This window comes from Stegostoma tigrinum, chromosome 37 (assembly GCF_030684315.1).
Source record: "Stegostoma tigrinum isolate sSteTig4 chromosome 37, sSteTig4.hap1, whole genome shotgun sequence".
Classification (NCBI taxonomy): Eukaryota; Metazoa; Chordata; class Chondrichthyes; order Orectolobiformes; family Stegostomatidae; genus Stegostoma; species Stegostoma tigrinum.
This window is the reverse complement of record NC_081390.1, coordinates 22,623,159-22,649,541: the sequence shown is the minus strand read 5'-3', so window position 1 is coordinate 22,649,541 and position 26,383 is coordinate 22,623,159. Positions and strand designations below refer to the sequence as shown.

The 26,383-nt window shown below is 44.5% G+C and overlaps 2 protein-coding genes across 6 annotated transcripts in view; both read right to left on the bottom strand.

Moving 5' to 3' along the window:
* The window catches only part of LOC125467529 (heterogeneous nuclear ribonucleoprotein D-like), a 29,944-nt gene extending 20,244 nt beyond the window's left edge, over positions 1-9,700 (bottom strand). For 3 of the 5 annotated variants that reach the window (XR_007250654.2, XM_048563527.2, XM_048563525.2), the window contains exon 1: positions 9,337-9,699. Coding sequence is in view for 4 of the 5 variants with exons in the window: in XM_048563527.2 (XP_048419484.1) it covers positions 9,337-9,653 (317 nt within the window). In the remaining variant the exon portion in view is untranslated. Of the gene's footprint in view, positions 1-9,336 lie in introns of all 5 variants that reach the window. The other 2 variants (XM_048563526.2, XM_048563524.2) reach the window with 2 other exon arrangements.
* Positions 9,701-17,402: 7,702 nt separating this feature from the next.
* LOC125467457 (protein transport protein Sec24A-like) overlaps positions 17,403-26,383 on the bottom strand; it is a 66,336-nt gene continuing 57,355 nt past the window's right edge. The window contains exons 16-20 of the mRNA XM_059640280.1: positions 25,851-26,003; positions 25,598-25,702; positions 21,908-22,000; positions 19,222-19,325; positions 17,403-17,639 (exon numbers count right to left, since the gene is read on the bottom strand). Of these exons, the coding sequence (XP_059496263.1) occupies positions 17,525-17,639; positions 19,222-19,325; positions 21,908-22,000; positions 25,598-25,702; positions 25,851-26,003 (570 nt within the window). The 3' untranslated portion in view covers positions 17,403-17,524. The remainder of the gene's footprint in view (positions 17,640-19,221; positions 19,326-21,907; positions 22,001-25,597; positions 25,703-25,850; positions 26,004-26,383) is intronic.

Sequence of the window (26,383 nt, the reverse complement as noted above, 5' to 3'; positions counted from 1 at the left end):
TCACACACCTTATGAATCCTGCTTCAAAAAGGTTACCTCTCATTCTAAATTCCAATGAGTACATTTCAAACTGACTCAACTCTAGCAGAAATTTGAAGCAAAAACTTAATCCTGTATTAAAACTGAGACAGAACAAAGTGAAAGAATCTAAGTAATTTTAATGAATGGCAACAGTAATTTTTAAAATTTCATTCTTTAGCTAAATGCTAAGCTGTGAAATTACACCCAATGTGAAATTACACCCAATATAAAATTTAACTTGCCGAGAGAACCCTATCCCACCCCACCATATTGGCCACTGGTTCAGTACCTTGTGCCTAGCAACCTCAAAATCCACATTCAAATCTCTCCTTGACCACACTACCCCTAAGGGATCCATGCCCTGTTCTCATTCCGATCAGCCACGTGCTCTCTCTCTGCCCTTCCCCAATCCATCACTGGTGGCAGTTACAGCCATCTTTTCTCCAACATACAAACGTCACTCTACCCATCCCTACTTGTTATTCCCATCTTCCACTTTCAATTTTAAATCATTTTCTTCCATACTCAGTCCAGGAGATAATATATGATCATATTACCCGTCTTTAGTAACATTTAAACTAACACTAGGCTTGTTTTAACTCTCTTCAAATCATGTGGATCCTTCACAGAACTCAGGACATGCAGAAAATATATCATTCCTAGAGTATTTATACCTTAGACTCAAGAGTAAAGTTTACAACAATAACACTATGCACTCCTCCCCATTCTGCCAAAAATCAATCTTAACAGTACCTGCCTTCAATTTGGTTCATTTCCAGTTTCCCCAAAGCAAATCAGCCTAGGTTTCTGAACAAGGGTCACGAGCCGAAACGTCAAGTTTTCCTGCTCCTCTGATGCTGCTTGGCCCACTGTGTTCATCCAGCCTCACACACTGTTTTCTCAGCCTAGGGTCTCTCCGGATTAGATCTATTAGTGGCAGTTGTATACTCTGTGCTCTTGTCAACCAAGAACTACAGCAAAGCTGCCCAAACAGATTTCATCAAGAATTTTCAGCTTTACAGGAAAAGATTCTTATTTATCACCAAATTCTATTGACTCATTGACCCCAACCAGCAGAATTGTTAAGTGAATGGGCAAAAAAATTTGGCAGATGGAATATAATGCAAGAAAACATGGGGGTTTTGAGCACAGGCAGAACATAGAAGCTGAATATTTTTTAAATGGGGAGAGACATTGCAGAAGGCTACAGCAGAGGAGGATTTGGAGTCCTCGTGAAAGAATCACAAAGCTAGCATTCAAGTTGAGTGGGTAATAGAAAAGGTAAATGGAATGCTCATCTTTATTTCATTGGAATGGAGCCACAGAATACAGAAGTTGTGCTAAAGCTATACAGGGCACACTTAGAATAAGGAACAGTGGGTGATAATAAAGAGTGTGTCAGTGACTTGTAAATCTGTTTCCATTGGGTTCCACAGGGCTCAATGGAGGGGTGTTGCTTCTTAAACGTAGGAGTACGCTCACGAGGTTTGCTGAAATGTAAACTGGTGCAATGAAAAACAGTAAAGAGGGCAGTTGTAAACATAAGATGGAAGTGGCTAAGAGAGCACATTTGAAAGTGGATGATCAGTATTTCGAAGGGTAAATGGTTCTCAAGAACCAGGTGATCTCAAAAAAGTGCATCAGGAGAGAAATGTTAATGATCAAAGATGAGGCAATGTGGGCTACAAGGCACTTAGCACTGGTGGTCAGAGAGGAGAGCACCAGCAGATGCAGCTAAACGTAAGGTCTTAAACACAAAATCATTGTATTTGATAAAAACAGGATCTGAAAGGTTTTGATAAGGATCAGTTGAGACACAATGTAGGGAAGGCAGTGCAACCACATGATGTGATCCAGCCAATTCAAGTAACGGATGGTGAAACCAGTTAAAAATTCAGTATCTCAGCAACATAAAGCTCTTGGCCATTCAAGTGTGAAAAGGTGATTTACCAGTATGTTGTCTGGGATGGAATATTTCAGCTATGGAGAGAGACTGGATGAGCTCAGGTTGTTTCCTTTGGTGCAGTGAAGGTTGAGGGCAGACCAGATTGGAGCGTAAACATCGAGGGGGCCTGGATAGGATGAATAGAAAGCAGCTCAGTCGAAGGATCAGGGACAAGGGGTGCACTTTTAAATTGAAAGGTAGGAGTTTTAGAAGGGCTCTGAGGAAAATTGTTTTTACCAAGCCAATGGTGGAGGTTTAGGCTGCATTGCCTGGGTAGGTATCCTAAGGCAAGTTACATTACAACCTTTAAAAAGTATTTGAATGTTCTGATATTTCATGTTCATCCAAAAATATAGGCCTGGTGCAAGAAACCAGTAGCAATGAGTATATGAGTAGGGTATTTTTCTTTTGGCTGGATGGACTTGATGGGCCAAAGGGCCTCTTCTATACTATATGGTTATATGATTAACACAAGCACACGATCTCTTGCTGCAATACCATATCACGCCTTGGTATAACACTGATGTCAGCTTTTAGCACCATAATAAGACTAGCTTTCAATGGCCCTGCATCACTCAATTTTGTAGGAATCAAGTTGGATTGCTGCAAGCTCTGTTGTCTTACAGTAGTCACAAATGACAGTATAAATCAAGTCCTCAAACTAGTTTCTTTGTCAAAGAGATATGTTCACAGCAAGGTAGATTTCCCACCTTAAGGGGTTGCCGTGATTGGCTGGTACGAACCAGAATCCTCCTTTTCTTCCTGCAATTACTACTATTCTAGCAGAAAGTCACTTCACTGCCTGATGGAGGCACCTTCTACGCACAGAAGTTAAAATCAGGGCAACAAGATTTAATGGCAAGGTCTGAAATTTACAATAAAAGCCATTTGAAATTTACCAGGCATCAGACGCAAGATGTTAAACATCCTGTTAGCAGAATATCCACACCTTCGACTAATAGGCAAAATCGGCATAAGATTTAGTGGCAAGCATTAAAACTAAAAAACAAAGTTATCGCTATACAGTAAACATTCTGTACAGCGTTTAGGTTGGAAATAATCTATACAGAGTAAACACTCATGAAAAGAGCCAAGATCAAACCAAGGTGCAGCATATTCATTTTACAATGGTTAAAAAATGCTCTTACAGAATGCACAGTAAACTGGATGTGACATTGGCAAGATTGTGATTATCATCAATCCTCCTGCACAACTCAGTGGTTTATTAGGCTATTTCAGACATTAACTGGCAAAACTGAAATGCCAACCAGCCCAGAAAGTGTGGTAGATTTGCTTCCAATAGTTACTTTAAGTAACATCAAATTATTTTCCAAAACATGAATTCCTACTTTATCATTCTAGGTGTCACTGAGTATTTGTTGCCCATCCCGAAATGATCTGGAGAAGATGGCGGGGTGTATGTACAGCCACCAGTACTGTTAGGGAGCACTGGCTGAATTCAACTTTGCTAATTGCCATGGAGGGAACAGAGCGCTAGGTCTCTAGGATCCCAGCCTACAGTCATAAGCAACCCAGATCTCGCCGCATTAGGATACGGACTGCATCAGTCCAAAGAGTCAAGAATGAAGCTAAACATCATGCAGTGAGAGACAGCACCCGCCCTTACAGTGCAGGGAAGGCCATGGGTGAAGCAGATGAAGATGCCTTGCACTCCTGCAGAGATACTTAGAGCAGAAATGACTAAAACCCAAAGTCATCTTCCTTTGCGCCAACCAACGCAGCATCTTTTTCCTGATCCCACTGGCTCCAGTTTTCCTAGGGCTCTTGGTCGCCACATTCTTTCAAGTGCAGACTAAACACCAAGTACAGTGACCCCTACCTCTCCTCGGGAGTTCAGTTCTTCACGCAATGTTCACAAGGGTGTAATGAAGTCAGGATTTGCCCATCCCTGGCAGAACAAACTGAGCAGTGAGTAAATTATCATTAAGCAAGTGCTGCTTGATACCATTGTTGAAGGACACCTTCCATCTCTTTACTGACAACTAAGGGCAGATTTTATTCTTTGTTCATTCACGTGATGAGGGTGTCGCTAGCTAGGCAGCATTTAATACCCATCCTTAATTGCCCTGGATTAAGTCAACCACATTGCTATGGGTCTGGAGTCACATAGATGACAGTTTCCTTCCTTAAAGGGCATTAGTGAACCAGATCTGTTTTTCCAACAATGGGCAATGATCATCATTAGACTCTTAATTCTAGATATTTATTGAAATCAAACCCCAGTCCCCAGATCATCATCTGGTCTCTGGATTAACAGTCCAGCAACACCAGTAGGCCATCGCCTCCCCAATGGGCAGCAATTGGCAGTGCTGGATCTGCCCTGCTTTGTGTGTATAGGACAAACCTGGGTAATTTTCCACATCAGTGTTGTATCTGTAATAAAACAGTTTGGCTGTACTGTGGAAATTCTGCAGCACTAGTTTTCAGTGCTATTGTCAGATCCTTATTAAAGCCAATAGCCTTATTCAGGATCCTCAGCCATTTGATTTCATGTGAAATGAACTACATTGCCTGAAGAATGGCATCTGTGATCCTGGGGTCTGATAATCCACTTGGCACTTCTGGCAGAAAACTGTTGCAAATGTTGCTGCTTTATCCTTTGCGCTGATGTGCTGGGCTCCCCGTCACCAAGGATGGAGATACTTCTGGAGCTTCCTATGCCTTCGGTGGTTGATGATTGCCCACAACCATTCATGACTGGATGTGGCAGGTCTAGACGTTAGATCAGATCTATTGGTTAAGGAATTGCTAATCCCAGCTATCACATACTGCATTTCTTGTTTGGACCGCAAGTAGCCCCATGTTGCAGCTTCACCTGACCGACATCTCATTCTTAAGCATGTCTAGTTCTGCTCCAGTTTATCCCATTTGGTCTATCCCATTTCGTTCCTTTACTTGAGATTTTATAGTGCTCTAATATAACTGACCAACTTGCTAGACCATTTCAGTGAGCACTTAAGGCTCAACCACATTGTGTCCCTGGATTGGAGTCATATGTAGGCTCAGTGGATTTCTTTCCCAAAGGATCTAAGTGAGGCAGATTGTGTTTTCTTTACAAACAATAATCAGTGGCTTCAATGTTATCATTAGACTTTTAAAATTCAAATTCCACCATCCACTACAATGGGACTTGAATTCAGGTCCGCAGGGTGTTACCTGTGCCTCTGGCAACAATACCACTATAACATCACCTCCCTTCTTATTGAAAAGGGAAGGTAAACTGATTTTTATGCTTTAAAAACAAAGAATACTTGGTTCCCAATCTATTAGGAAAGCAAATACCACAAGGTGAACAGCAGCTGCAATCAGTCTCTGAAACACACATCATTGTTCTCAATTCCGGATTTGAACTTTCCCACCTTATCTTAAATTGCCTTCCCTCAACAGAAAATAAAGGGGCATCCATGTTGTCAAAGCCTTCCAAAAATCAGACATTTCCTGTAAATAGCAAGCAGCAGCTTTTCCCTACAAAGTCTATATAAAGGAGCAGCAAAATAAAATCAACTGGTGTGACCCAGTTCCCAATGCACTGGAATCACATGAAAACGGTAACGATAAATCCAAAATAAATGCACTGGACACGTCAAGGTGGTCATCAACAAAAATAAGTCAAAATATAAAAGTCAGAAAATATGTTCACTACCTGGTGAAGTTGTATTCACATCGGCATTGCGTCAAAAATACATAAACTGGCATCATTTAGAGTAATTAAGTAATTGGTAATTAAACAGATGTGTTAATTCTTAAGAGTTTTACTACATTAGAATTTAAATAATTCACAATGGACTACGATGCATTAAACATGTATGATATAACGATCATTCTTAGTGAAGGTGGATAAGGAACAACAATTCAGTGTGATTGTGAAAGTGGTTGAGTGGAAATTCAGTAGGTAATCAATAAAGCTGATCAAATGACAAAGCATACTTTAGTGAAGTACAAGCAGCTTTGTGGACCATGTTTACATTATTAGAATAACTACAGTTTCGAAGATGTGGCCGCTAAAATGGTGTCTATTGATGGAACAGAAACAGCAAAGACTATATCAGATTCCAGATTCTCAGTTAAGGGCTTCCAGGCTGTTCACTGTGAGCTGCATATAAGCATACGCTAACAGGTCACCCATAAAACAAGCATCTGGGAGCTGCGGGATAGGTATGCGGCCTCAAGGATCCAGTCTGGACAACCTCCCATCAAAAAAAAGTATACCAAAAAGTTGAGCAAGGCACTGGGCACTAATTTTGTGGCTCTGCAAAGCATCAGTTTGTTCAGTTCTCCCTAAATGGAGAGATTAGTAGAACCAAACTAATTTCAAACTGGGGATGGGCAGGATTTTTAAAATCCTGACCAGATTTAAACTAAAGTATGTCAAATCAATTGTAAATCTGCCACAGCATTACATTGATTAGATACTCAACTAAAATAGCTGACGCTGCATCTTTACTTTCAGATAAAAAGTGAATGGAAGTTGATACAGACATGTAGATAGAGTGGAAGAATCAAATACTCCATAAAATACAATGTTTTTCTGTGGGCTGGGAGGGTCAGGAAGCATTTTCTACACAAGGCTGAATAACGATTGCACTGGAATTAATTCAATGGAATTTGGTCAATCTCCAAAGAATCAAGGAGCTTTGTACAAAAATCTTCCCTCCCCTCAGAATCTATTTTGGCTAATTAAAGTTATAAATTTCAGGTGGTGATCAGAAGATTGAGCAAGCTGCTTTTATAGATTCTTCTGATATGGTAAAAAGTAATAACTCAGATCAGTGGAATCAGAGGTTGTAAATACAACTGTTTGGAATAAAGTTGTAAAACAGAAACTATCAGCATGATTATATATTTTTTCATGTTTATGCAGATTTGTTTTAGATATTTGATAGTTTAGGGTTGTTGCACTGAAAATCTAATTCTGCTATTCAAGCAACATGACTATAATTAGTACTCTCAAAGACCATGAACTATAAACAAGAAAAAAATTATGAAAACGTTCCTTGAATTTACTAGCTACACAGGTCTGAATAAATCAAAAGTTCAAAACTGGAACATTATTTTAACATTCTAGCTTGCAGAGACATCAAAACTGGCCTTGCAATATCTGCACTTCTTGTAAATTTTCAACAACATGCAGTTCTTTTTGAAATGCTATCATTAACCGTTTGGGAATAAGGATCTAATCTAATCAATGAGGTAAAAATATGAATAAACCAGTGAAGCCAAAATTATCTAACTGGAGGCTCCCTTTTAAAAACGTGCCAAGCAATGACCCAGCACAGACTTCGCAATTTGCTTCTGAAAGTTACTGCGCCCTAGACACCACACCTAGACCCAAAATCTGAAGAATAGATTAGTCAGCATTTTGCTTCAGCAGCTCTGCAAGCAACTGAGCAAAACAAAACCTCAGCAAACCAAAATAACTGGATTTGTGAACTTCAGCATATGTTGCATTGAAGTGAACATGAAGTTTGTCAAAACTAAGCTGTTCACAGTAAATCATTAAAAGCTGACAAACTGTGTACTGAATTATAGGATGAGGAACACATGCAGAAGTTTAGGTCTTGACAAAACGGGATGAATAGTGACATGCTGTAGCCACTCAAACTTGCAGTGATATTTAGTTTTAAAGTATATATCATCCAGCATGGCTCTTGGATAGCTCAAACCCACAAAATCTGATTTCTTTTCTGGTGGAAAACATTTCAATGCATGATTATTTAACAGAGCTGTTAAGAAGCTTTATACTGTTTTACTCAGGGCCCAGCTGTAGATTAATCACACTGCTTGCCTCATGGACCAGTTTAGTCTGCACTTCAGCACAGCAGATAGGTCCAAATCCATAGTGTAACCTAAAAAAATGGTTCAAGGAAACACTATCTCCACATAGAAGAGATGATTTCACAACATGGTGAAAAAAATGGAAAAACTTCAACTGAAGTCGTCGGGATGGTGTTCCTGAGAGCAGAGAGCATAAAGAAACTCTATAGGGGTCTTTCAATGAGTGGGAGGAAGAACAGCTTTCACAGGCAGAAAGGGAAGTAATCAGAGCACACAGATTGAAGATAATCAGCAAAAGAACCAGAGGGGAGATGAGAACTTTTGCTGACACACTGGAACACACTGCCACAAAGAAGAGATGAGACAGATTCAGGATAATTTTTCACAAGTGAACTGGATAAACACTTGAAATGGAAAATGTGCAGAACTACATGGGCATGTGGAGGAACAGGAAAAGTTGGACAACTCTTTCAAGACCCAGCACAAGCACAACAGCTTGCTTGTGCTGCAAGGTTCTAATAAAAAATACCGATAATAGAAAGCTGCTGCAGAGTACAGTGTAGCTACCAGCCTTTAAAAGATCAATGATTTCAGATCTGATAACATTGCCCTTTTGTTTTTAACCACACATTTCCACTATTGTCTCTCATATATTGTCACAAGGATTACATGACTGGGTAACCGCCTGTTATCCATGGAGGAGAAAAAACCATGACTGTCTACAGATTTGTGTGCGCCTCAGCTCATCAGGCTCACCTCCGAGCCAAATTCTAAGTTCAAGTCCTACTCCAGTCAAGAACCTGAATCCAAAATCTAGGCTGAAACTTGAATATAGCACCAAGGCTACACTGTCAAAGTGCCTCCTTTCAATGGAGAAGACAAGTTATCTGTCAGGTATTCTTGGAAAACAAGGATGTTTCAGGCCTGTTATCCTAATAAATATAATCAAGGAATTGTCCATTGAAAGCAAAATACTGCAGATGCTGAAACAAATGTAGAACGTTTTGGTGGAAACTCAGATTAACCGACAGCATCTGTGCAGAAAGAAACAGGCTAACGTTTCGAGTCCAGTGAGAGTCCTTGGTCTCGAAACACTGACTTTCACTCTCTGCCAGGTACTGCAAGGTGTGCTAGTTTCTCCAGCACTTTATGCTTTAATTTTGTCTCTTATTCCCCTCATTTGATCACAGTTTTTTTTGGGGGGGTGCAAAGAAAAACGAAGAACTTTGTGGGCGTGCGCGGGCGCTATGTATATACAGGTTTCGGTCATTATGCTACATATGCAGCCCTACATCTTTGCTTTAACAAAAACAGTCCCCTTTAATGATCAAGCTTCTAGAAAGGGAGAGGATTAATAGAGAGTGGAGGGGATTGAATTAAAAATTCTTTATTCTGGGCTCAGCACTGGGATAAGGTGCAGGATCAGAACCTGGGGGTTCCACCGAGGGTCAACCCTGGGTCAGAAACAGTGCAGGCCTCAGGCCTCGGCGCTCAATTAAAAAACCCACCGTCCACCACACCAACAACCCCCCCACCTCTCTCTACTCCGTCCCCACCCCAACTAAACCACTCACCCCTCGTCTTCCTCATTCTTGCTCGCATTAATCTTCGAACCTTCCACTTCCTTCACTGGGGGAGGCGGTGGTGGAGGGGCCGTGGTCGCCGCCTGCTGCTGATCCCGGCTCCCGTCCCCCAGCCTTCCCATGGCCTGGCCGCCTACCTCGCCGGCTCCCCCACCTCCTCCCGCCGCCGCACCTTTCGCCTCGACGCCTCCGCCGCCGAATGAAACCTCGCTCCCTCCTTGGCCGCTGAAGTTGTAGAAGGCGCCATCGAAACCGTCGGTGGCCGCCCCGGAGCCGCCGTTTTCCGCGAATTGACCCGCGTCCGCCATCTTGAGAAACCTTGGAGAACAAACCGCGGGAGGTGGGGCGGGGCCAAGGCCTCCGGGGGCGGGGCGATGGCTGAGGTAGGCGGGGTCGCGTTCGGGTCACGTTGGAGTGGGTGGGGCGTCACCCGTGGGGCGGGTCGTGTTTGAGGCTCATGCGTGCTCTTGGCAGGGGGGCGGGGCGATGCTGGGAGATGGGACAGAATGGAGAAATTGCTGCAGATACTCACTAAGTCTGGTAGCAATCTGTGGAGAGAGAATTTGCCAGTTTAGCAAGAGCAGGGTTGGGCTAGGTTCTCCTTTTCACAACAGTGGTTCACAGAGGCAGGTGGCTACTTTGTTCATCAGCTACCTGTGCTCAAATCAGATTTGAGGAAGGGTCACCGGACCAGAAATGTTAACTCTGAGGATAATAGGAACTGCAGATGCTGGAGAATCCGAAATAACAAGGTGTAGAGCTGGATGAACACAGCAGGCCAAGCTGCATCTTAGGAGCACAAAGGCTTATGTTTCAGGCCTAGACCCTTCATAGGCCTGAAACATCAGCTTTTCTGCTCCTAAAATGTTAACTCTGATTTCGGTCCACAGATGCTGCCAGTCCTGCTGATTTCTGTTTTTGTTTCAGATTTTGGAATCCCTGCTTTTGATTTGATTTTTTGTAGTCGTGTGTACCTATGTACAGTGAAAAGCTTTCTTTTGTAAACAGTACAGGCAGATCATAACAAACAAGGACATTTAGATCATACAGTGCTTAGATAGAATGAGGCAAACAAGGTTACAACTGCACAGGTAGCTTGTAAAGCAAGATCATTGAGTTAGAGAATCCATTCAGCAGTCTAATAACAGCAGGGAAAAAGCTATTCTTGAATTGTTGGTTTGCGTGTGTTCAAGCTTCTGTATCTTCTGTCTGATGGAAGAAGTTGGAGAAGAACTTTACCAGGATGGAACCTGTCTTTGACGATGTTGGGAGGTATTCTGCGGCACTGAAAAGCGTAAAAGAAGTCCCTGGGCAGGAGGTGCTGTCTAGAAGCAGAATTGTTGAGATTAAAAGATGCCAGGCAAATGGGACTATTTCAAAGAAACCTGGTCAGTGTGGATGAGTTTGAATGAAAGCTCTGTTTCCATGCTGTATGACTTGCTGAGTTCCTCCAGCAGTTTCTGTTTTTGTTCCTTATTTCCAGCATCTGAATTCCTATCGAAATAGTATGGAGATGGAGAAGTGCAGCAGGTCAGGCAGCGTCAGAGGAGCAGGAGAGTCGATGTTTCAAGCCTAAACCGTTCATCAGCACTGGGGCGGGGAAGGGAGCAGGGAAATAATTAGAGGTGGTGAGGTGGGGCAGAGGGAAAGTAAGTGGGATGCAGAATAATGGATGCAGGTAGGGGTAGTGCAGATTGGTCAGTGGGAAGGGTGGGGCAGATAGGTGGGGAAGAAGATGGACAGGTAGTGTCAGGTTAAGGAGGTGGGAATGAGAGGGAGGGGTTGAACATGGGATGAGGCTGGAGTGGGGAGATATTGAAACTGGTGAATTCTATATTTAAGCCATCAGGCTGTAGGATCCCAAGGCAGAATATGAGGTGTTGTTCCTCCACGTGTGGCATAATTTGTGGGACACCTGTGCTCCGCACACTATAATCAACAATGCCTTCCAGTCACTAATCATTTAACACTTCCTGGATGACATGTCCATCCTGGCCTCCTCGAGTGCCACAATGATGTCACACGAAAACTGGAGGAACAAGGGCTCATATTCCACCTCAGGTGCCTAAACATAGATTAGGCCCAGCCTTGCCACTGACCAATCCCACTACACCCTACCTGCATCCACTTATCACCATCCCACTTACATTCCCCCAGCCTCAACCCTCTTCCTTCTATTTATTTCCCAGCTCCCTTCCCCGTCCCTAGTCCTCATGAAGGGTCTAGGCCTAAAACATCAACCCTCCTGCTCCTCTGATGCTGCCTGATCTGCTGTGTTCCTCCAGCTCCACACTATTGAATCTGACTCCAGCATCTTTGGTGTTTTTATTCCTCCAAGGGGCCGCAAACAGGGCTACAACAGTAAGTATGGGGATCAGGGGGTGGATGTGGTCATGTGTGGGCAGGGCCAGGGGTGATGGCTGGGCATTGGATGAATGTTTATGGCCAAGGGGGGATTGGGGGCAAGAGGGTAGAGGCAGGACCTGGAACGACATGAGAGGGGTGGGGCAAGGGGGGCGTGAAGGTGAGGTATTTATGAAAGGAGTGGGTGAAAAAGAATGGGGTAGGGGTCGAGGGATCAGCGGCTGAGTCAGGGAATATGATGGTGTGGTCAGGGTAGGGGTGGTCCCTGGGGATGGGTGGTGCCAGGGGATGCAGTGGTACGTGGGGTGGGGGTATAGGAGGGGGATGGGGGTTTAAACGTGGGGTAGGCGGGGTTAGGGTGGGAAGGCGGGGTCTTGGGCGGGGCGTAGCACGGGTAAGAGGGTTGAGCCTAGGGAGGAGCGACACCAGCGGAGACCCGGGAAAGTGGGTGGGGTCACCTTCCAAGGGGCGAGGCCTGTGGGAAGGAGGAGGGGCCGCAATGCCGCAAGCCCCGCCCTTCCCACCGGGTCCGATTGACAGCCAGTTTGAACCAATCAACCCGCTCCTTCTCAACGATCCAACCAACCGCGAGAACGCTCGGCAGCCTCCATCGGGGGGGGGCGGAGACCAATCAAACCCGAGTTTGGATGGTGGCCTGGATATGAGTGACAAAACTCTGAACCATCACGGATGCAGCACGGATAGGACAATGGGTGTGCCAGAGCCAATCGGATCCAATACCTAAACAGGACGGCCCAATCCCCGGGAAGGAAGGGGTGGGCATTGACAGCTGAATGTTTTTGCTACAATTCAGCAGTCCCATTGATGTTGCCACGTCCTCATTAGAATGAATGAATGATTGAGAGCAGCAAAGGAACCTTATTAGGCTTTCTATAAAACTGCGGGTGGAGTGTACGTTCCTATGAGATTGTTGTTGGATAAATCTGAAAGCAGATCCGTTAAATGTCTTCAAACAGGAGGCTGGAAGAACACAGCAAGCCCGGTATTATCTGGAGAAAAGGAGAAGTCAACGTTTCGGAAGTCTTGAAGAAGGGTAATACCCAAAACGTTAACATCTCCTTCCCTCCATATGCTGACTGGGTCGCTGTGTTCTTCCAGCCTCCTGTTTGTCTACCTTGGGTTCCAACATCTGCTGGGGTTTTTTTGCCTGTTAAATGTCGTCATGCTTTCCCATCTCCACCCCGAGTTTCCACATTTTAAAAGATCACCTTAGCCTTCAACACAATCACATTTGTTCTCTCTTTCTAATCGATTGCAGATTGCTTCACAACCTCATCATATCACACGTTCCTCCCCTTTTATTTCAATTCCATTTATAAATATTCAATAATCATCTGATTTTGTTTCGCTGGTGTATTTCTTATTGCGCGCTGTCAGTATTCTCCACTTCAGATTTTCTAGTGTTTGATGTTTTCAGATTCTACCTGAAAGTTTTGTAACGAGAGGATGCAGATTTCCTATTGAAAGAGGTTTTCAATGAGTCTAGAGTTGACAGAGGCACGATGTTTGAACGACTTGTTTCTGTGCTGTAACTTTCGAATTGTTAGAACTCATCAAGGAACATTACAGGTATCTGTAATCTCAATCTGTTCAGACGTGTTTTGATACCTCTGCAGCTCAGAGGGACTTGAATACCAGCCTTCTGGCTTAGAGGTAGGGAAACTAACATTGCACCCCAAGGTGCACATCATTATATGCTGGTAACTGTGATTCAGAAAGTTGACTTGAATGGTGCAATGCACAACACATTCAATGATACAACCTTGCAAAGTAAAACGTCACAAGACTTCACAGGTACATTACACGCGACCTCAGTAAACGTTTTTAAAGCTAAGGTAGATACTTTTTGAACAATAAAGGAATTAAGGGATACGGTGAGAACGCAGGTAAGTGGATCTGGGTCCACGAAAAGATCAGCCATGGAACAGGCTCGAAGGGCCGAAGGGCCTACTCCTGCTCCTAGTTCTTATGTTCTTACGGTCAAACGAGGTGCTTTTGAAGAAACATTCTCAAGGCTGAGAGGTGTAGAGATTTAAAAAAGGAAGTTCTAGATCTTAAGGACCCAGCAGATTCAAATTGGAGCAGTACATGGGGGTATGATGCCTCTCAGCACCAGGAACCTGGTTCAATTCCACTTTTGGATGACTGGATGGAGTTTGCATGTTCTCCCCATATCTGCGTGAGTTTCCGCCGGGTGATCTGGTTTTCTCCCATAGTCCAAAAAGGTGCAGATTGGGTGATTTGGCTATGAAAAATGTGGGATTACAGGGATAGGATTGAGGTGTGGGTTTGGTCCGGAAGCTCTCCAGATGATTGGTATGAACACACTGGACCAAGTTAATAAAATGTGAGGCTGGATGAACACAGCAGGCCAAGCAGCATCTCAGGAGCACAAAAGCTGACGTTTCGGGCCTAGACCCTTCATCAGAGAGGGGGATGGGGGGAGGGAACTGGAATAAATAGGGAGAGAGGGGGAGGCGGACCGAAGATGGAGAGTAAAGAAGATAGGTGGAGAGGGTGTAGGTGGGGAGGTAGGGAGGGGATAGGTCAGTCCAGGGAAGACGGACAGGTCAAGGAGGTGGGATGAGGTTAGTAGGTAGCTGGGGGTGCGGCTTGGGGTGGGAGGAAGGGATGGGTGAGAGGAAGAACCGGTTAGGGAGGCAGAGACAGGTTGGACTGGTTTTGGGATGCAGTGGGTGGGGGGGAAGAGCTGGGCTGGTTGTGTGGTGCAGTGGTGCTTTGCAGAACACCTCCGCTCAGTTCGCAACAAACAACTGCACCTCCCAGTCGCAAACCATTTCCACTCCCCCTCCCATTCTCTTGATGACATGTCCATCATGGGCCTCCTGCACTGCCACAATGATGCCACCCGAAGGTTGCAGGAACAGCAACTCATATTCCGCCTGGGAACCCTGCAGCCATATGGTATCAATGTGGACTTCACCAGTTTCAAAATCTCCCCTTCCCCCACTGCATCCCTAAACCAGCCCAGTTCATCCCCTCCCCCCACTGCACCACACAACCAGCCCAGCTCTTCCCCCCCACCCACTGCATCCCAAAACCAGTCCAACCTGTCTCTGCCTCCCTAACCGGTTCTTCCTCTCACCCATCCCTTCCTCCCACCCCAAGCCGCACCCCCAGCTACCTACTAACCTCATCCCACCTCCTTGACCTGTCCGTCTTCCCTGGACTGACCTATCCCCTCCCTACCTCCCCACCTACACCCTCTCCACCTATCTTCTTTACTCTCCATCTTCGGTCCGCCTCCCCCTCTCTCCCTATTTATTCCAGTTCCCTCCCCCCATCCCCCTCTCTGATGAAGGGTCTAGGCCCGAAACGTCAGCTTTTGTGCTCCTGAGATGCTGCTTGGCCTGCTGTGTTCATCCAGCCTCACATTTTATTATCTTGGAATCTCCAGCATCTGCAGTTCCCATTATCTCTGACACTGGACCAAGTGCCTGCTTCTGCACTGCAGGAATTAAAGTGCAGATTCTGATGCCCATTCAGGATAAAAGCTGGCTATATCGTGTTGCTACTTCGTGGTTTACTGTGGGTTGTATTGCTCTCTGCAGATGTTCTACTCTGGATTACTATGCCACCACCTTCCCTGTTAAAGATATACAGATACTCGCTGTGAGACGTAAAAAAAGGGGAGGTCCAATGGCCCTTCTGCTCCCGACCCAAACGTCCACATGGGATTATCACAGCAAGAAGGTGACATTACAATACAGAGACAGTAAGAACTGACGACGCTGAAGTCAGAGACAACAGTGTGGAGCTGGAGGAACACAGCAGGCCAGGCAGCATCAGAGGAGCAGGAATGTTGATGTTTTGGCTCGGGACCTTTCTTCAGAAATAGGGGAGGGGGAAGGGGGCTCTGAAATAAATAAAGGAAGGGTGGGGCTGGGGAAGGAAGAGGGGAGGGTAGTAGGTGAGTACAGATAGGCAGTGGTGGGCATTGATCAGTGAGGTTGGAGGAGCGGAAAGGTAGGAGAGAAGACGGCCAAGTCAAGGAGGTGGGGGTGAGAGGGAGGGTTGGTCATGGGGTGAGACCGGGGGGGTGGGGAGATTTTGGGGAGCTTTGGGTAGTTGCCTTTTGCCAAGAATGGGCGATTTGAAGACTATTACACACCTCTCGAGCAGGTGGGACTTGAGCCCAGCCTTCCTGCTCAGAGGTAGGGATACTGCCACTGCACCACAAGAGCACTCTACCATTGGGCAGTTTTCGCGCAGTACTCCCCCCGTTGTGTGTTCAATACGTGGCAGCTTCCTATTCTGATTTTACAGAGAATTTGCAACAGGAGCAGGCCATTCAGCTTGGCTTAGTACTGTTCAGGCAGGTAAGCACTGCTGTTGGACTGTGCCAGGCTTCAATCTCCTTCCTACACTGAGCCACCGAGTACTGCAGACGATGGCCTCTGTCTGTAGAAACATTGGAATGTACAGGAGCTGCGGATTTAGTAAAATATACACTTGTACAACATAACAAAGTGTAGCGCTGGATGAACACAGCAGGCCTGCTGTGTTCATCCAGCTCTACACTTTGTTATCTCGGATTCTCCAGCATCTGCAGTTCCCATATTCGCTGGTACAACGTTTCTGCCCAGTAGCTCAGAGGGTCCAGTGGCTGATGCCATTCCCAGCACTGACTTGCAGTTTCAGAAATCCAAACTGCATACGGCTCACAGATGTCAGCACAGGAGAAAACACAATCAGAGGGAGCCTCAGACTTTCCCAAAGTAGGGATGGGGCACCCAGTTAGGACTTTGGGATGGTGAGTCTCGAGGAGCACCCACTGAGTTCTGACCAGCTAAGCTCTTGCTCACACATACTACTGGGCCCTCTTCCCTGATACCGCCAACCCAAACTCTCATAACACCTTTCTCCTCATCAACAACATCCATGACATTCGCCCACTGACCCACCAACACTGCTTACCCCACCCCTCTCCCAAACTCTCAGATTTCACCAGGGCATCTCATCAAACTTAAAGCTTTAAAATGGGATTATATTGGGAAAACGTTTGGGAAGCACTGGACTGGACAAGAGTGTACAGACTACTATAAGATGGAAGCTATGCAGGATTTACACTATTTTCTGCAGACAGAATCTGCTTTAGTCAAACAGCAAAGTGTTAATTTGACAGGAAAGAGTAAAGAACATCTAATCAAATTGATGCTCCACACGCTTCAGTCAAACAATCTATTTAAACAGAAATCATGGCTGAAACTACAGCAGAACATGCCGCTTAAAGAATTATTTCTTCAGGAAAGTGCAGTGAAGTGGAGGAGAACTATGTAAATAGGATGTATGTAAACGTGTATAAACTCAATCCCAAACACTCACAGCAATGCAGTTTCCAGAGAAGCAGCTATAAGCACAGTGTGCAGGTTTCAACTCATTCCAACTTTCCAGCAATTTCTCTGGACACAATGAAAACAAGACACATTCTGTTACTTAAGAGCTGATGGGCTTGGAGATTTCACACTTGACATGATTATTGTTCTCCTCACTTTCCTTCACTTTTGCTCTATCCCATTGATAGGGTTCACTAGGTTGCAGTTTGGATGAGGAGCTAATTTGTCTTTCCAATGAACAGAAACTAAGGGATTTCTTGTGCATACATTTCCAGCATTTTATTTCTTTACTTCTCTGAATAGAATAATCTTGCAATTCCAACAGACTAGGCAAAGGAGTACATCAGTTTTTTGTAAGGACCAATGCTGCTTGAGGGACCACTTTCCACCAGTCCTCTTTGGACTGTTCCATTTGGTGGGGGGTAGGGGAAAGCACATCACCTACACACCCGTTCCTTCAGATGGAGCAGAAACTCATGATATGACATTGCTGTCTCGGTGCGATCATCAACCAGACGCTTAATGAACACAGACCGTGAGGTACTGTCATCCCTAGAAAAGAAAAGTACAGCGATCAACAGAACCAACCTTGGCAGAAATTATTCTATCATTGTTCTATAAATCCCCAGAAGATGTGATTGTTTTTGTAGCCCCAGAAGTGGCAAACATCATTAGTAATACTCCACTTTGTGCCATTTTCCAATGTTAAAGGCACTATGTAAATGCTGGAAGTTACTGTCACGGAGACCATTGTGCCTGTCCCTGCTCTTTAGCACAATTATCCATTTTGCACCATGGCTCCACTCTCTTCCCATTGCCCTGGATTTTTTTTTACTTTTCAAATGTTTATCACATCTCTTTTGAAAGTAACTGCTGGATGTACTGTTATTGCCCTTTCATGCATTGCACAACTCACTGCATTAAAAAAAATTTCTTCCATCTTCTCTCTTTTGCTAATTATCTTAAACCTGCATCCTCTGGTTACTCAAACTTCCAGTTCATTACACTGTGAAAGACCCACATGATTTTGAAAACCTCCATAGAATTCCTACAGTATGGAAGCAGACCACTCAGCCCAACAAGTCCACACTGATCCTCTGAAGAGCATCCCACCTGGACCCATGCCCCCACCGCATCGCTGTAACTCTGTATTTCCAACGGCTAATGCACATAACCTACATGTTCCTGGGCACTGTGGGCAATTTAGCACGACCAATCCACCTAACCTGCACATCTTTAGACGTGAAATGAAATCGGGGCACCCAGTGGAAACCCACATAAGCACAGACAGAATGTGCAAACTCCATGCAGACAGCTGCCTAAGGATGGAATTGTACCCAGGTCCCTGCTGCTGTGAAGCAGCATTGCTAACCACTGCTCTATCATATCTTGATATTGCCTTTCTTAGGGAGTATCGTCCCAGCATTTCTTATATTTCGACAAAATTGACAGCACCAAAACTCACAAGGTGCTATGAGGAGGTGGTGTAGTGGCGATGTCACTGGTCTATTTAATCCATGGAACCTGGAGACATGGGTTCAAATCCCATCATGGCAGATAGTGAAGTTTGGAATTAAAAGAAGCTAGCCTAATGGAAATCATGTAACCATTATTAACTGTTGTAAGTACCCATTTGATATACTAAGCATCTTTTAGGGAAGCAAATCTGACCTTTTTACCTGGTTTGGCCTATGTGTGACTGCAGACCCACCACAACATGGTTAAAACTGGCCCGTGAGAGCAATTGTATCTTGTGGGTATGAAAGAGCTGCCCAGTTTGAAGATAATTAGGGAGGGGTGATAAATGGCCTAACCAGCAACACCCACCTTCTATAAATGAGTAAAGGGAAAATAAGGACAGGGGAGTTACCTTCCAGTATGCTAACCAATATTTATTCCTGAACCAACATTGAAAAATATGATCAAATCAAACCAAATTTGGGGAGGATGGGGGAGCAGCAGTGAGGGGAACTGGAAAATGACTGACATTTGAACAAAGTTTTCTCTGCTCCTAGATAAGTTCACTAAGGACCACCCCTCATGTAAACTGAAGATCAAATGACAGTCTGAAAAGTGTGTAGCCAAAAATTTTTCAAATGCACTTAAATGAGATTCTATGAAATCTTGCACTCACTTGATGACAAAGCAAGGTGCGTGATAAAGTCTCTCCTTCCTTAAGGATCCCAGGAATGCCTGGATGAGTTTAGAAGCAGGATTCTGCAGAATGGGAAGTGAGGTCTGAAACACAGCAAATATTGACACTTACTCTTGCTCAGGATTTTGCAACATTTGTCATACGTGCAAACGTTGTGAGAGTTTTCCTTTGATCTGCTTCTCCAAATTGTGTTTCAAACTGTCACCTGGCAAAGATTGCTTCAAGGACTATTGATAGACTGAAAAACCGTAATGTTACACAACACAGAGTGAAATAAAATAGAAGCTGGGGTGAAAGAAGAGCGAGTGAGAGCAAGAGAAGACCTGCAGTGATGAGGTCGACTCTTAATTGCCCTAAGGATGGGAAATAAGTGCTGGTCTAGCAAACAATGACCATGTCCTGTGAATGAATATATTTAAGAGGTTTGGGTTCCATCTGGAATAACGGGTGCTCCACTATATTGAAGCCATGGAGGGCCTGCGATCTGTTGTAAACTGGAGAAAACCCCATGGATGAGGGGAGAGAATGAGGTAGAAGAAACAGAAACTGTACTCACTACAGTAAAGGCAGTCCAGCAAAAGTGTTCACATTTTGAAATGTTTGGAGACAGTAAATAGAGAAAGATTATTTATAGAGTCATACAACATGAAAACAGACAACTAAACTAGACCCATTTGCCTGCGTTTGGCCCATATCCCTCTAAATCCAACCTTCCATTAAACCTAAAGCCATGCACATAAGGAAAGCATTAATTTCCTTGACGCACAGGCAAGCATTTTTTTTATAAAATAAATGACACACACTTCCATAAATAGAAATTCATTACCTTATACTCATTTATTGCAGACTGGTAAGATCAAAGATAATTGCTTGCGTGATTGTCTCTAAAATACTGTCACTGCACCCCAAGTAGTTCACATTATGTTATTTGTACAGATTTGTATTTGGGAATGTAAATCTAGAAGGGAATTAGAATAATTAGGTGTTTTCTTTTTGACAATGCAGATACAATGTGCCGAAAGGCCTTTCTCTGAGCTGTGGACCTCTGGGATTCTAAGAAAAGCTTGATAGGAGGAAGTTTGAATTTTTATTTCATGTTAAGATGTGGAATAAATTACCACAAGCAGCTGCTAAGTCAAGAAAGTCACAAAATTTAAGAAAAATATTAAAAGGATGGAAAGAGCACTTGGCTAGCATCCTCTTAAATGCCTCTTAATATTCACCTCAACTGTGCTAATGAATTGCAGATTCTAGCCACAGTCCAGAAAGTTTTAGGCTGAAATCCGTTGGATTTATTAGTGACTATTTTATATTTATGGTACCTACTTTTGGATCCTTCTGTACGTGGAAACGTATTCTCCGTACCTATCCTGTTGACAGCATGGTGGCTCAGTGGTTAGCACTGCTGCCTCATGGTATCAGGGACCACGGTTCGATTCTAGACTCGGGCGACTGTCTGTGTGGGAGTTTGTGCATCCTTCCTATGTCTTTGTGAGTTTCCTCTGGGTGCACTGGTTACCTCCCACAGTCCAAAGATGTGCAGATTAGGTGGACTGGCCACATTAAATTGCCCAAAGTGTCCAGGGATATGCAGATTAGGTGGGTTAGCCAAGGGAAATGGAGGGTTATAGTAATAGGGTTGGGAAGTGGGTCTGGCTGGGATGACCCTCCAAGGGTTAGTGTGGACTCAATGGGCCGAATGACCTGCTCCCACACTGTAGGGATTCTATGATTCTATTGAACCACCATCACAATATTAAAGATACAAATTGCAAAGGGTTAGTGTAAGGCACAGAGATTAATTAAGGAAGTTAACAGGATGTTACTACTTATAGCCAGAGGAATTGAATACAAAAGTACAGTGCTTCCTTCTGCTTTTGTTATACAGAACACTGGTGAGGCTGCACCTGGAGTATTACATACAGTGTTGGCTTCTTTATTCAAAAGAAGGATGTAAATGCATCAGAAGCAGATCAGAGAAGGTTCACCAGATTGATGCCTATGAGAAAGGTTGGACAAACTAGGCATTGTAACTGCTGAAGTTTAGAAAAATAAGAGGTGTCTTGATTGAAATATGCAAAGATCACGAAGGGTCTCAACAAGGTTGATGTGGAGCAGATGTTTCCTCTTGTGGGAGAGTCTAGAACTAGGAGTTGCTACTAAAAAAGCGTTAGACAGAGATGAGGAGAAAAGTTTCATCTCTAAGAGGTGTGAGTTTTTTTAACTCTTCCTCATAAAGCAGTGAAAGGAAAGTCTTAAAGGCAGAGGCAGGTAAATTCTTGCTAAGTAAGAGGGGTGACAGGTTATCAACAGTGAACAGGAATGTGGAGTAATCAACTCAGCCATGACCTTACTGAACAACAGAGTTGGCTTGAGGGACAGAACAGCCTCCTCCTGCTCTTACTTTAACCATTGGTATGTGTGCTCATTTGTAAGATCAACTGGGTCACCCTCTCAGCCTTGCCTGTCCTGAAGAAAACTCTATTCCCCCAAATAGTTACGATCTCTCAGTTCTCTCTTTTATTCTGGGAAACCTTCATTGCACTTTCTCCAATCCTGCTGTGTAGTTTCTGCAATAAGAGGCCAGTACTGTGCATGACAGTTTAAGTGGGACACAGTTTTGCTGAGAATGCGACTCGGACACAGTGAGGGGTGACAGACTTACCGGTGTCCCTGGGAGTGAGGTGTAGTTGGTAACACCCAGCACACCATCCAGGAAGCTGGAACTGCAGTGTCTGCTGACCCAGATGTACAGAACCTGGAGAGAGCAGAACACAGAACACAGAGGTGATCCAATCACTTCAGCACCCAGCCGGATCTTGTAAACAAGCGCAAAAGAGTTGGGAACAGGAGTAGACCATGTGGTCAATCAAGCTTTGCTATTCAATATAATCAAGGATAATTATTAAATCACAATGCTAAACACTTGCAGTGTGAAGGAGTTTTCTCACATCACCCTTGCTTCATCTGCACATCATTCTAAATCTGTGCCCTCTCATTTGTTTCTTTTCCAGGCTGGAACAGCTTCTCCTTATCTGCTCTATCCAGATCGCTCAGAGTTTTGAAAATCTCCTCTCAACCTTCTTCTCCAAGAAGAACCGTCCCAACTTCTTCAGCCAATCGTGATAACTGAAGTTTCTCATTCCTGGAACCGTTCTTGTAAATCACTTCTGCGCTGTCTCAAATACATTCACATCATTTCTCTTAAGTTGCACCCACAATACCCCAACTGAGGTCTAACAAGTGTCTTGCACAAGATCAACATCACCCCCCAGCTCTTGTGCTCCACACCCCTATTAATGAAGCGGAGAACACTGTATTCTTTATTAGTTGATGTTTCCACCTGTCCTGCTATCTTCAATGATCTATACCCAGGCCACTCTGCTCCTGCACCCCCTTTAGAATTCCACCCTTTGTTTTTATCCTTTACCCAATGTTCTTCTGGCCAAAGTACATCACCTTACATTTTTAATTTTGGGCTTTGACCTCAATCTCCTGCCTGTCCCTCATCCCAAGAAGCTAAACATCTATCTCTCTCAAACTTTATCAACGATGGAGCACCTACAAGTATCTAAGGCAGAGAATCAAATCAATTCCTGACCCCTTAAATGAGTAAATTTCTCCACATCCCAGTCCTAAATAATTAGCCCCTTATTCAGAAAATCAGAGTTCCACATTATTGGTAATCCAGTCCCACCCATCACTCACTGGATTGCATTTTCTCTCCTGGACGTGAAGTCTGAGTTTCAGGTCCTCAATCCACATAATGCAGACTGACATTCCGGTGCCGTGCTCGTGCAGACTGACATTCTGGTGCAGTACAGAGGAAGATGGAGGGCCTGCACTGTTGGAGGCATAGCCCTTCACCGAAATACTAAGCTGAGGCTAAGTCTGCCTCTCAGGCCAATAAGAGACTCCATGGAACTATGTTGAAGACAACTCTGGGAAATTGTAGCATACTTGACTCATGGAAACAACATTACCTGCAGGTTTCTCTCCAAATCACTCAACACCCTGGCTTGGTAATATCTCACTGTTCCTTCAGCGCTGCCGGGTCAAAATCCTGGAACTTCCCTTCTTAACGGCACCATGGATGTATCTCAGGATTGTACCGCACAGAAACAGGCCCGTCCATGACGACCAGATTTCCTAAACTGATCCTGCCCCATTTGCCAGCATTTGGCCCATATCCCTCTGACCACTTCCTATTCATGTACCCATCCAGGCACCTCTTGAATGCTGTATTTGTAGTCGCCTCCTCCACTTCATCTGGCAGCTCATTCCATACACATACCAGCCTCTGCATGAAAAAGTTACTCTTCAGGTCCCTTTTAAAATCTCTCCCCTCTCACCTTCAACCTATACCCTCTAGTTTTCGATTCCCCCCACCCTGGGGAAAAGACATTGGTTATTCACCATATCCACAGCCCTTATGATTTTATAAACCTCCATTAGGTCACCCAGCAGCCTCTGAAGCTTCAGAAAAAATAGCCCCAGCCTACTGAGCCTCTCGTTGTAGCTCAAACCCCCCCCAACCTCTACACCATATGCACTGCAGCAGTTGAAGGAGGAAGCTCATCCTTTTCCAGGGCAGTAAGGGATAGGAAATAAATGCCAGACCAGGCAGTGACCCCCGTGAACTAAAAAAAGATAAGCCTAGTGGTAATGTCACTGGACTTTTAATCTAGAAGCCCAGGTTAATGCTTTGGGGATATGGGTTCAAATCCCACCACAGTGGCTAATGGAAGTTAAATACAATTAATAAAGCTGGTCCTTCAAGATTATGACAACTATCATGATTGGATGGAAGAACCCATTCACTTCAGTCAAACAAAAACAATGTCCTCAAGATATCAGAGATGACAGGAACTGCAGATGCTGGAGAATCCGAGATAACAAAGTGTGGAGCTGGACAAACATAGCAGGCCAAGCAGCATCTTAGGAGCACAAAAGCTAAGATGCTGCTTGGCCTGCTGTGTTCATCCAGCTCCTCAAGATCCCAACTCAGCATGTCTGGCAGTGTCTGTGGGGAACAGAGTTAACATTTTGATTCTAGTATGACCAGCTGCTTCACTAGTGTCCATTTGGGAAGGAAACCTGCCATCCTACCTGGTCTGGCCTCCATGTGACTCCAGGGCCACAGCAATGTGGTTGATTCATAACTGGTCTCAGAAATAACAAAGCAATCCATTCAGTTTAAGGGCAATTAGGGAAAGGCAACAAATGCTGGCTTTACTAGTAACACCCACATCGTAAAAGTAAAATGGGGGCATTGGGCTGATACCCAGGCCACTAACAATATTTATTCCTAAACCAACGTTGAAAAAAACGAAATCATCCGGTCATCAGCACATGGCTGTTTGTACTATGGACCATACTTCAGGATAGTACAATGGCTCAGTGTTTAGTACTGTTGTCTCATAGCGCCAGATACCCCAGGTTTGAATCCACCCTCATTTGTGTGGAGTCTGCGCATTGTCCTCGTGTCTGTATGGGTTTCCATTGGGTGCTTTGGTTTTCTTCCAGAGTCCAGAGGTGGACTGGCCATGCTACATTGTCTATAGTATGCAGGAATGTGTAGATTATCCATGCAGGGTTACAGGGATAGAGTAGGTTGCCCTTTAATGGGTCAGTGCAGACTCGATGGGCCGAATCCACTGTAGGGATTCAATGTTTCACCAGGCATTGCATTGGCTGTTAAGTGTTCTGGGATGTCCTGAGCAAAAGGTACTAGTTAAATGAAAGCCTTTCCTTATTTTTGCTGCTGTTGTTGTCCATCAGTGTTTTCAGTCCCTGTATTCCTCTGAGTAGTGACACTCGACACAGTATAAAAGGATGGGTTTGCCAGCAATATTTGCAATCAGCTCCCTACACACTGCCTGAAGTGTTCTGGGTCACGAGCAGAGTTTCCAGGTCACCCCTCAGCAAACCTTAGATACATGGATACTGGGTAGAAGTGGAGACAGAGAGTCTAGGGGGTGTAGGTATATCGGCAGCGTTATATTCTCAGACACAGCTGAGTCATTGGCTCACAACAGAGCAATAGAACACCCTGTAGCTTCCAATGCTAACCCACTGGGGAGCCCCCTCAGAGTGGCAGCTTCTCCCCCAGGTGTCAGCAACTCTAACTGGCGATTGGGTAAACCCCCAGGGGGACTGTTCCCCTCTCAAGCTTTTCGATTTGGGGCTTATTGTTGGCCAAAAGTCCCACATGTGCCTACATAACAACTGTTCTGCACATCACTATTATTGTCAAGGTGTTCTGAGTGGTTTGTGGGACGTGACTGGAGTCTATATCAATGCAAGTTCACCTGTGCTGGTTTCTGGCACGTTTTTACTTTGTTTTAAGACTTACATTACCGCAATCGATCAGGAAGGCTCCTTGCAGTATGAGATTCTCAGCCATGAGCTGAATCAATGCTGGTCTCTTCATCGTCCCCTTACCCATCTCTATCGAGTCCTGTCAAAGGGAGAAAAAAGATTTAAAAGAAAGTAAGACTCAGCTAATCTCACCACCTCCATCTCTCCCTTTCTCCCCTTCTTAGTATTGATTGAATAAAACAGAAGACAAGGAATTGATCACACCACACGGTGACCAAGGCTCTCACATTGTCCGCAGGCTCAGAGTTAAGGTAATCGTCAATCCTGTACAGATCAGGGTAAACCATCCTCAACACGACAGTCAGCGGCTGTATCATCAGCTCGAACATGGTGAAAACCCGCTCGTCTAGGCTCATGGCTGCATCAGTCTGAAAGGCCGGCTGTGGGACAGAATGTAACAGGTCAGGGATCTGGCTATATTTCCCTCACACCGAGCCCCCTTGACCTGTCTATCAAGTAGCGAAAAATTCCTCAAGTCTCCAACCCATAAGGAGAAACCAACAAAACCAACAAATGAGAAATCATGGTCCAACTTGTCTTGTGTACCACAGACTGGAACTCCAGTACAACCATTCTGTTTCACTTCCAATTTTTATTGTTTTTACTGGTTTTGTTGGGAGAGACACCATTTTCTCTTCACCATTGTCCCCATCCCCAAACCGATATTGGGTGGCATGATTTAAAGGAACAAAGGAAAGGATAAAAACTGTGGTTAAATGTCCTCATTGAGAAATATCATCAAGAAATAACATTTCCTGGT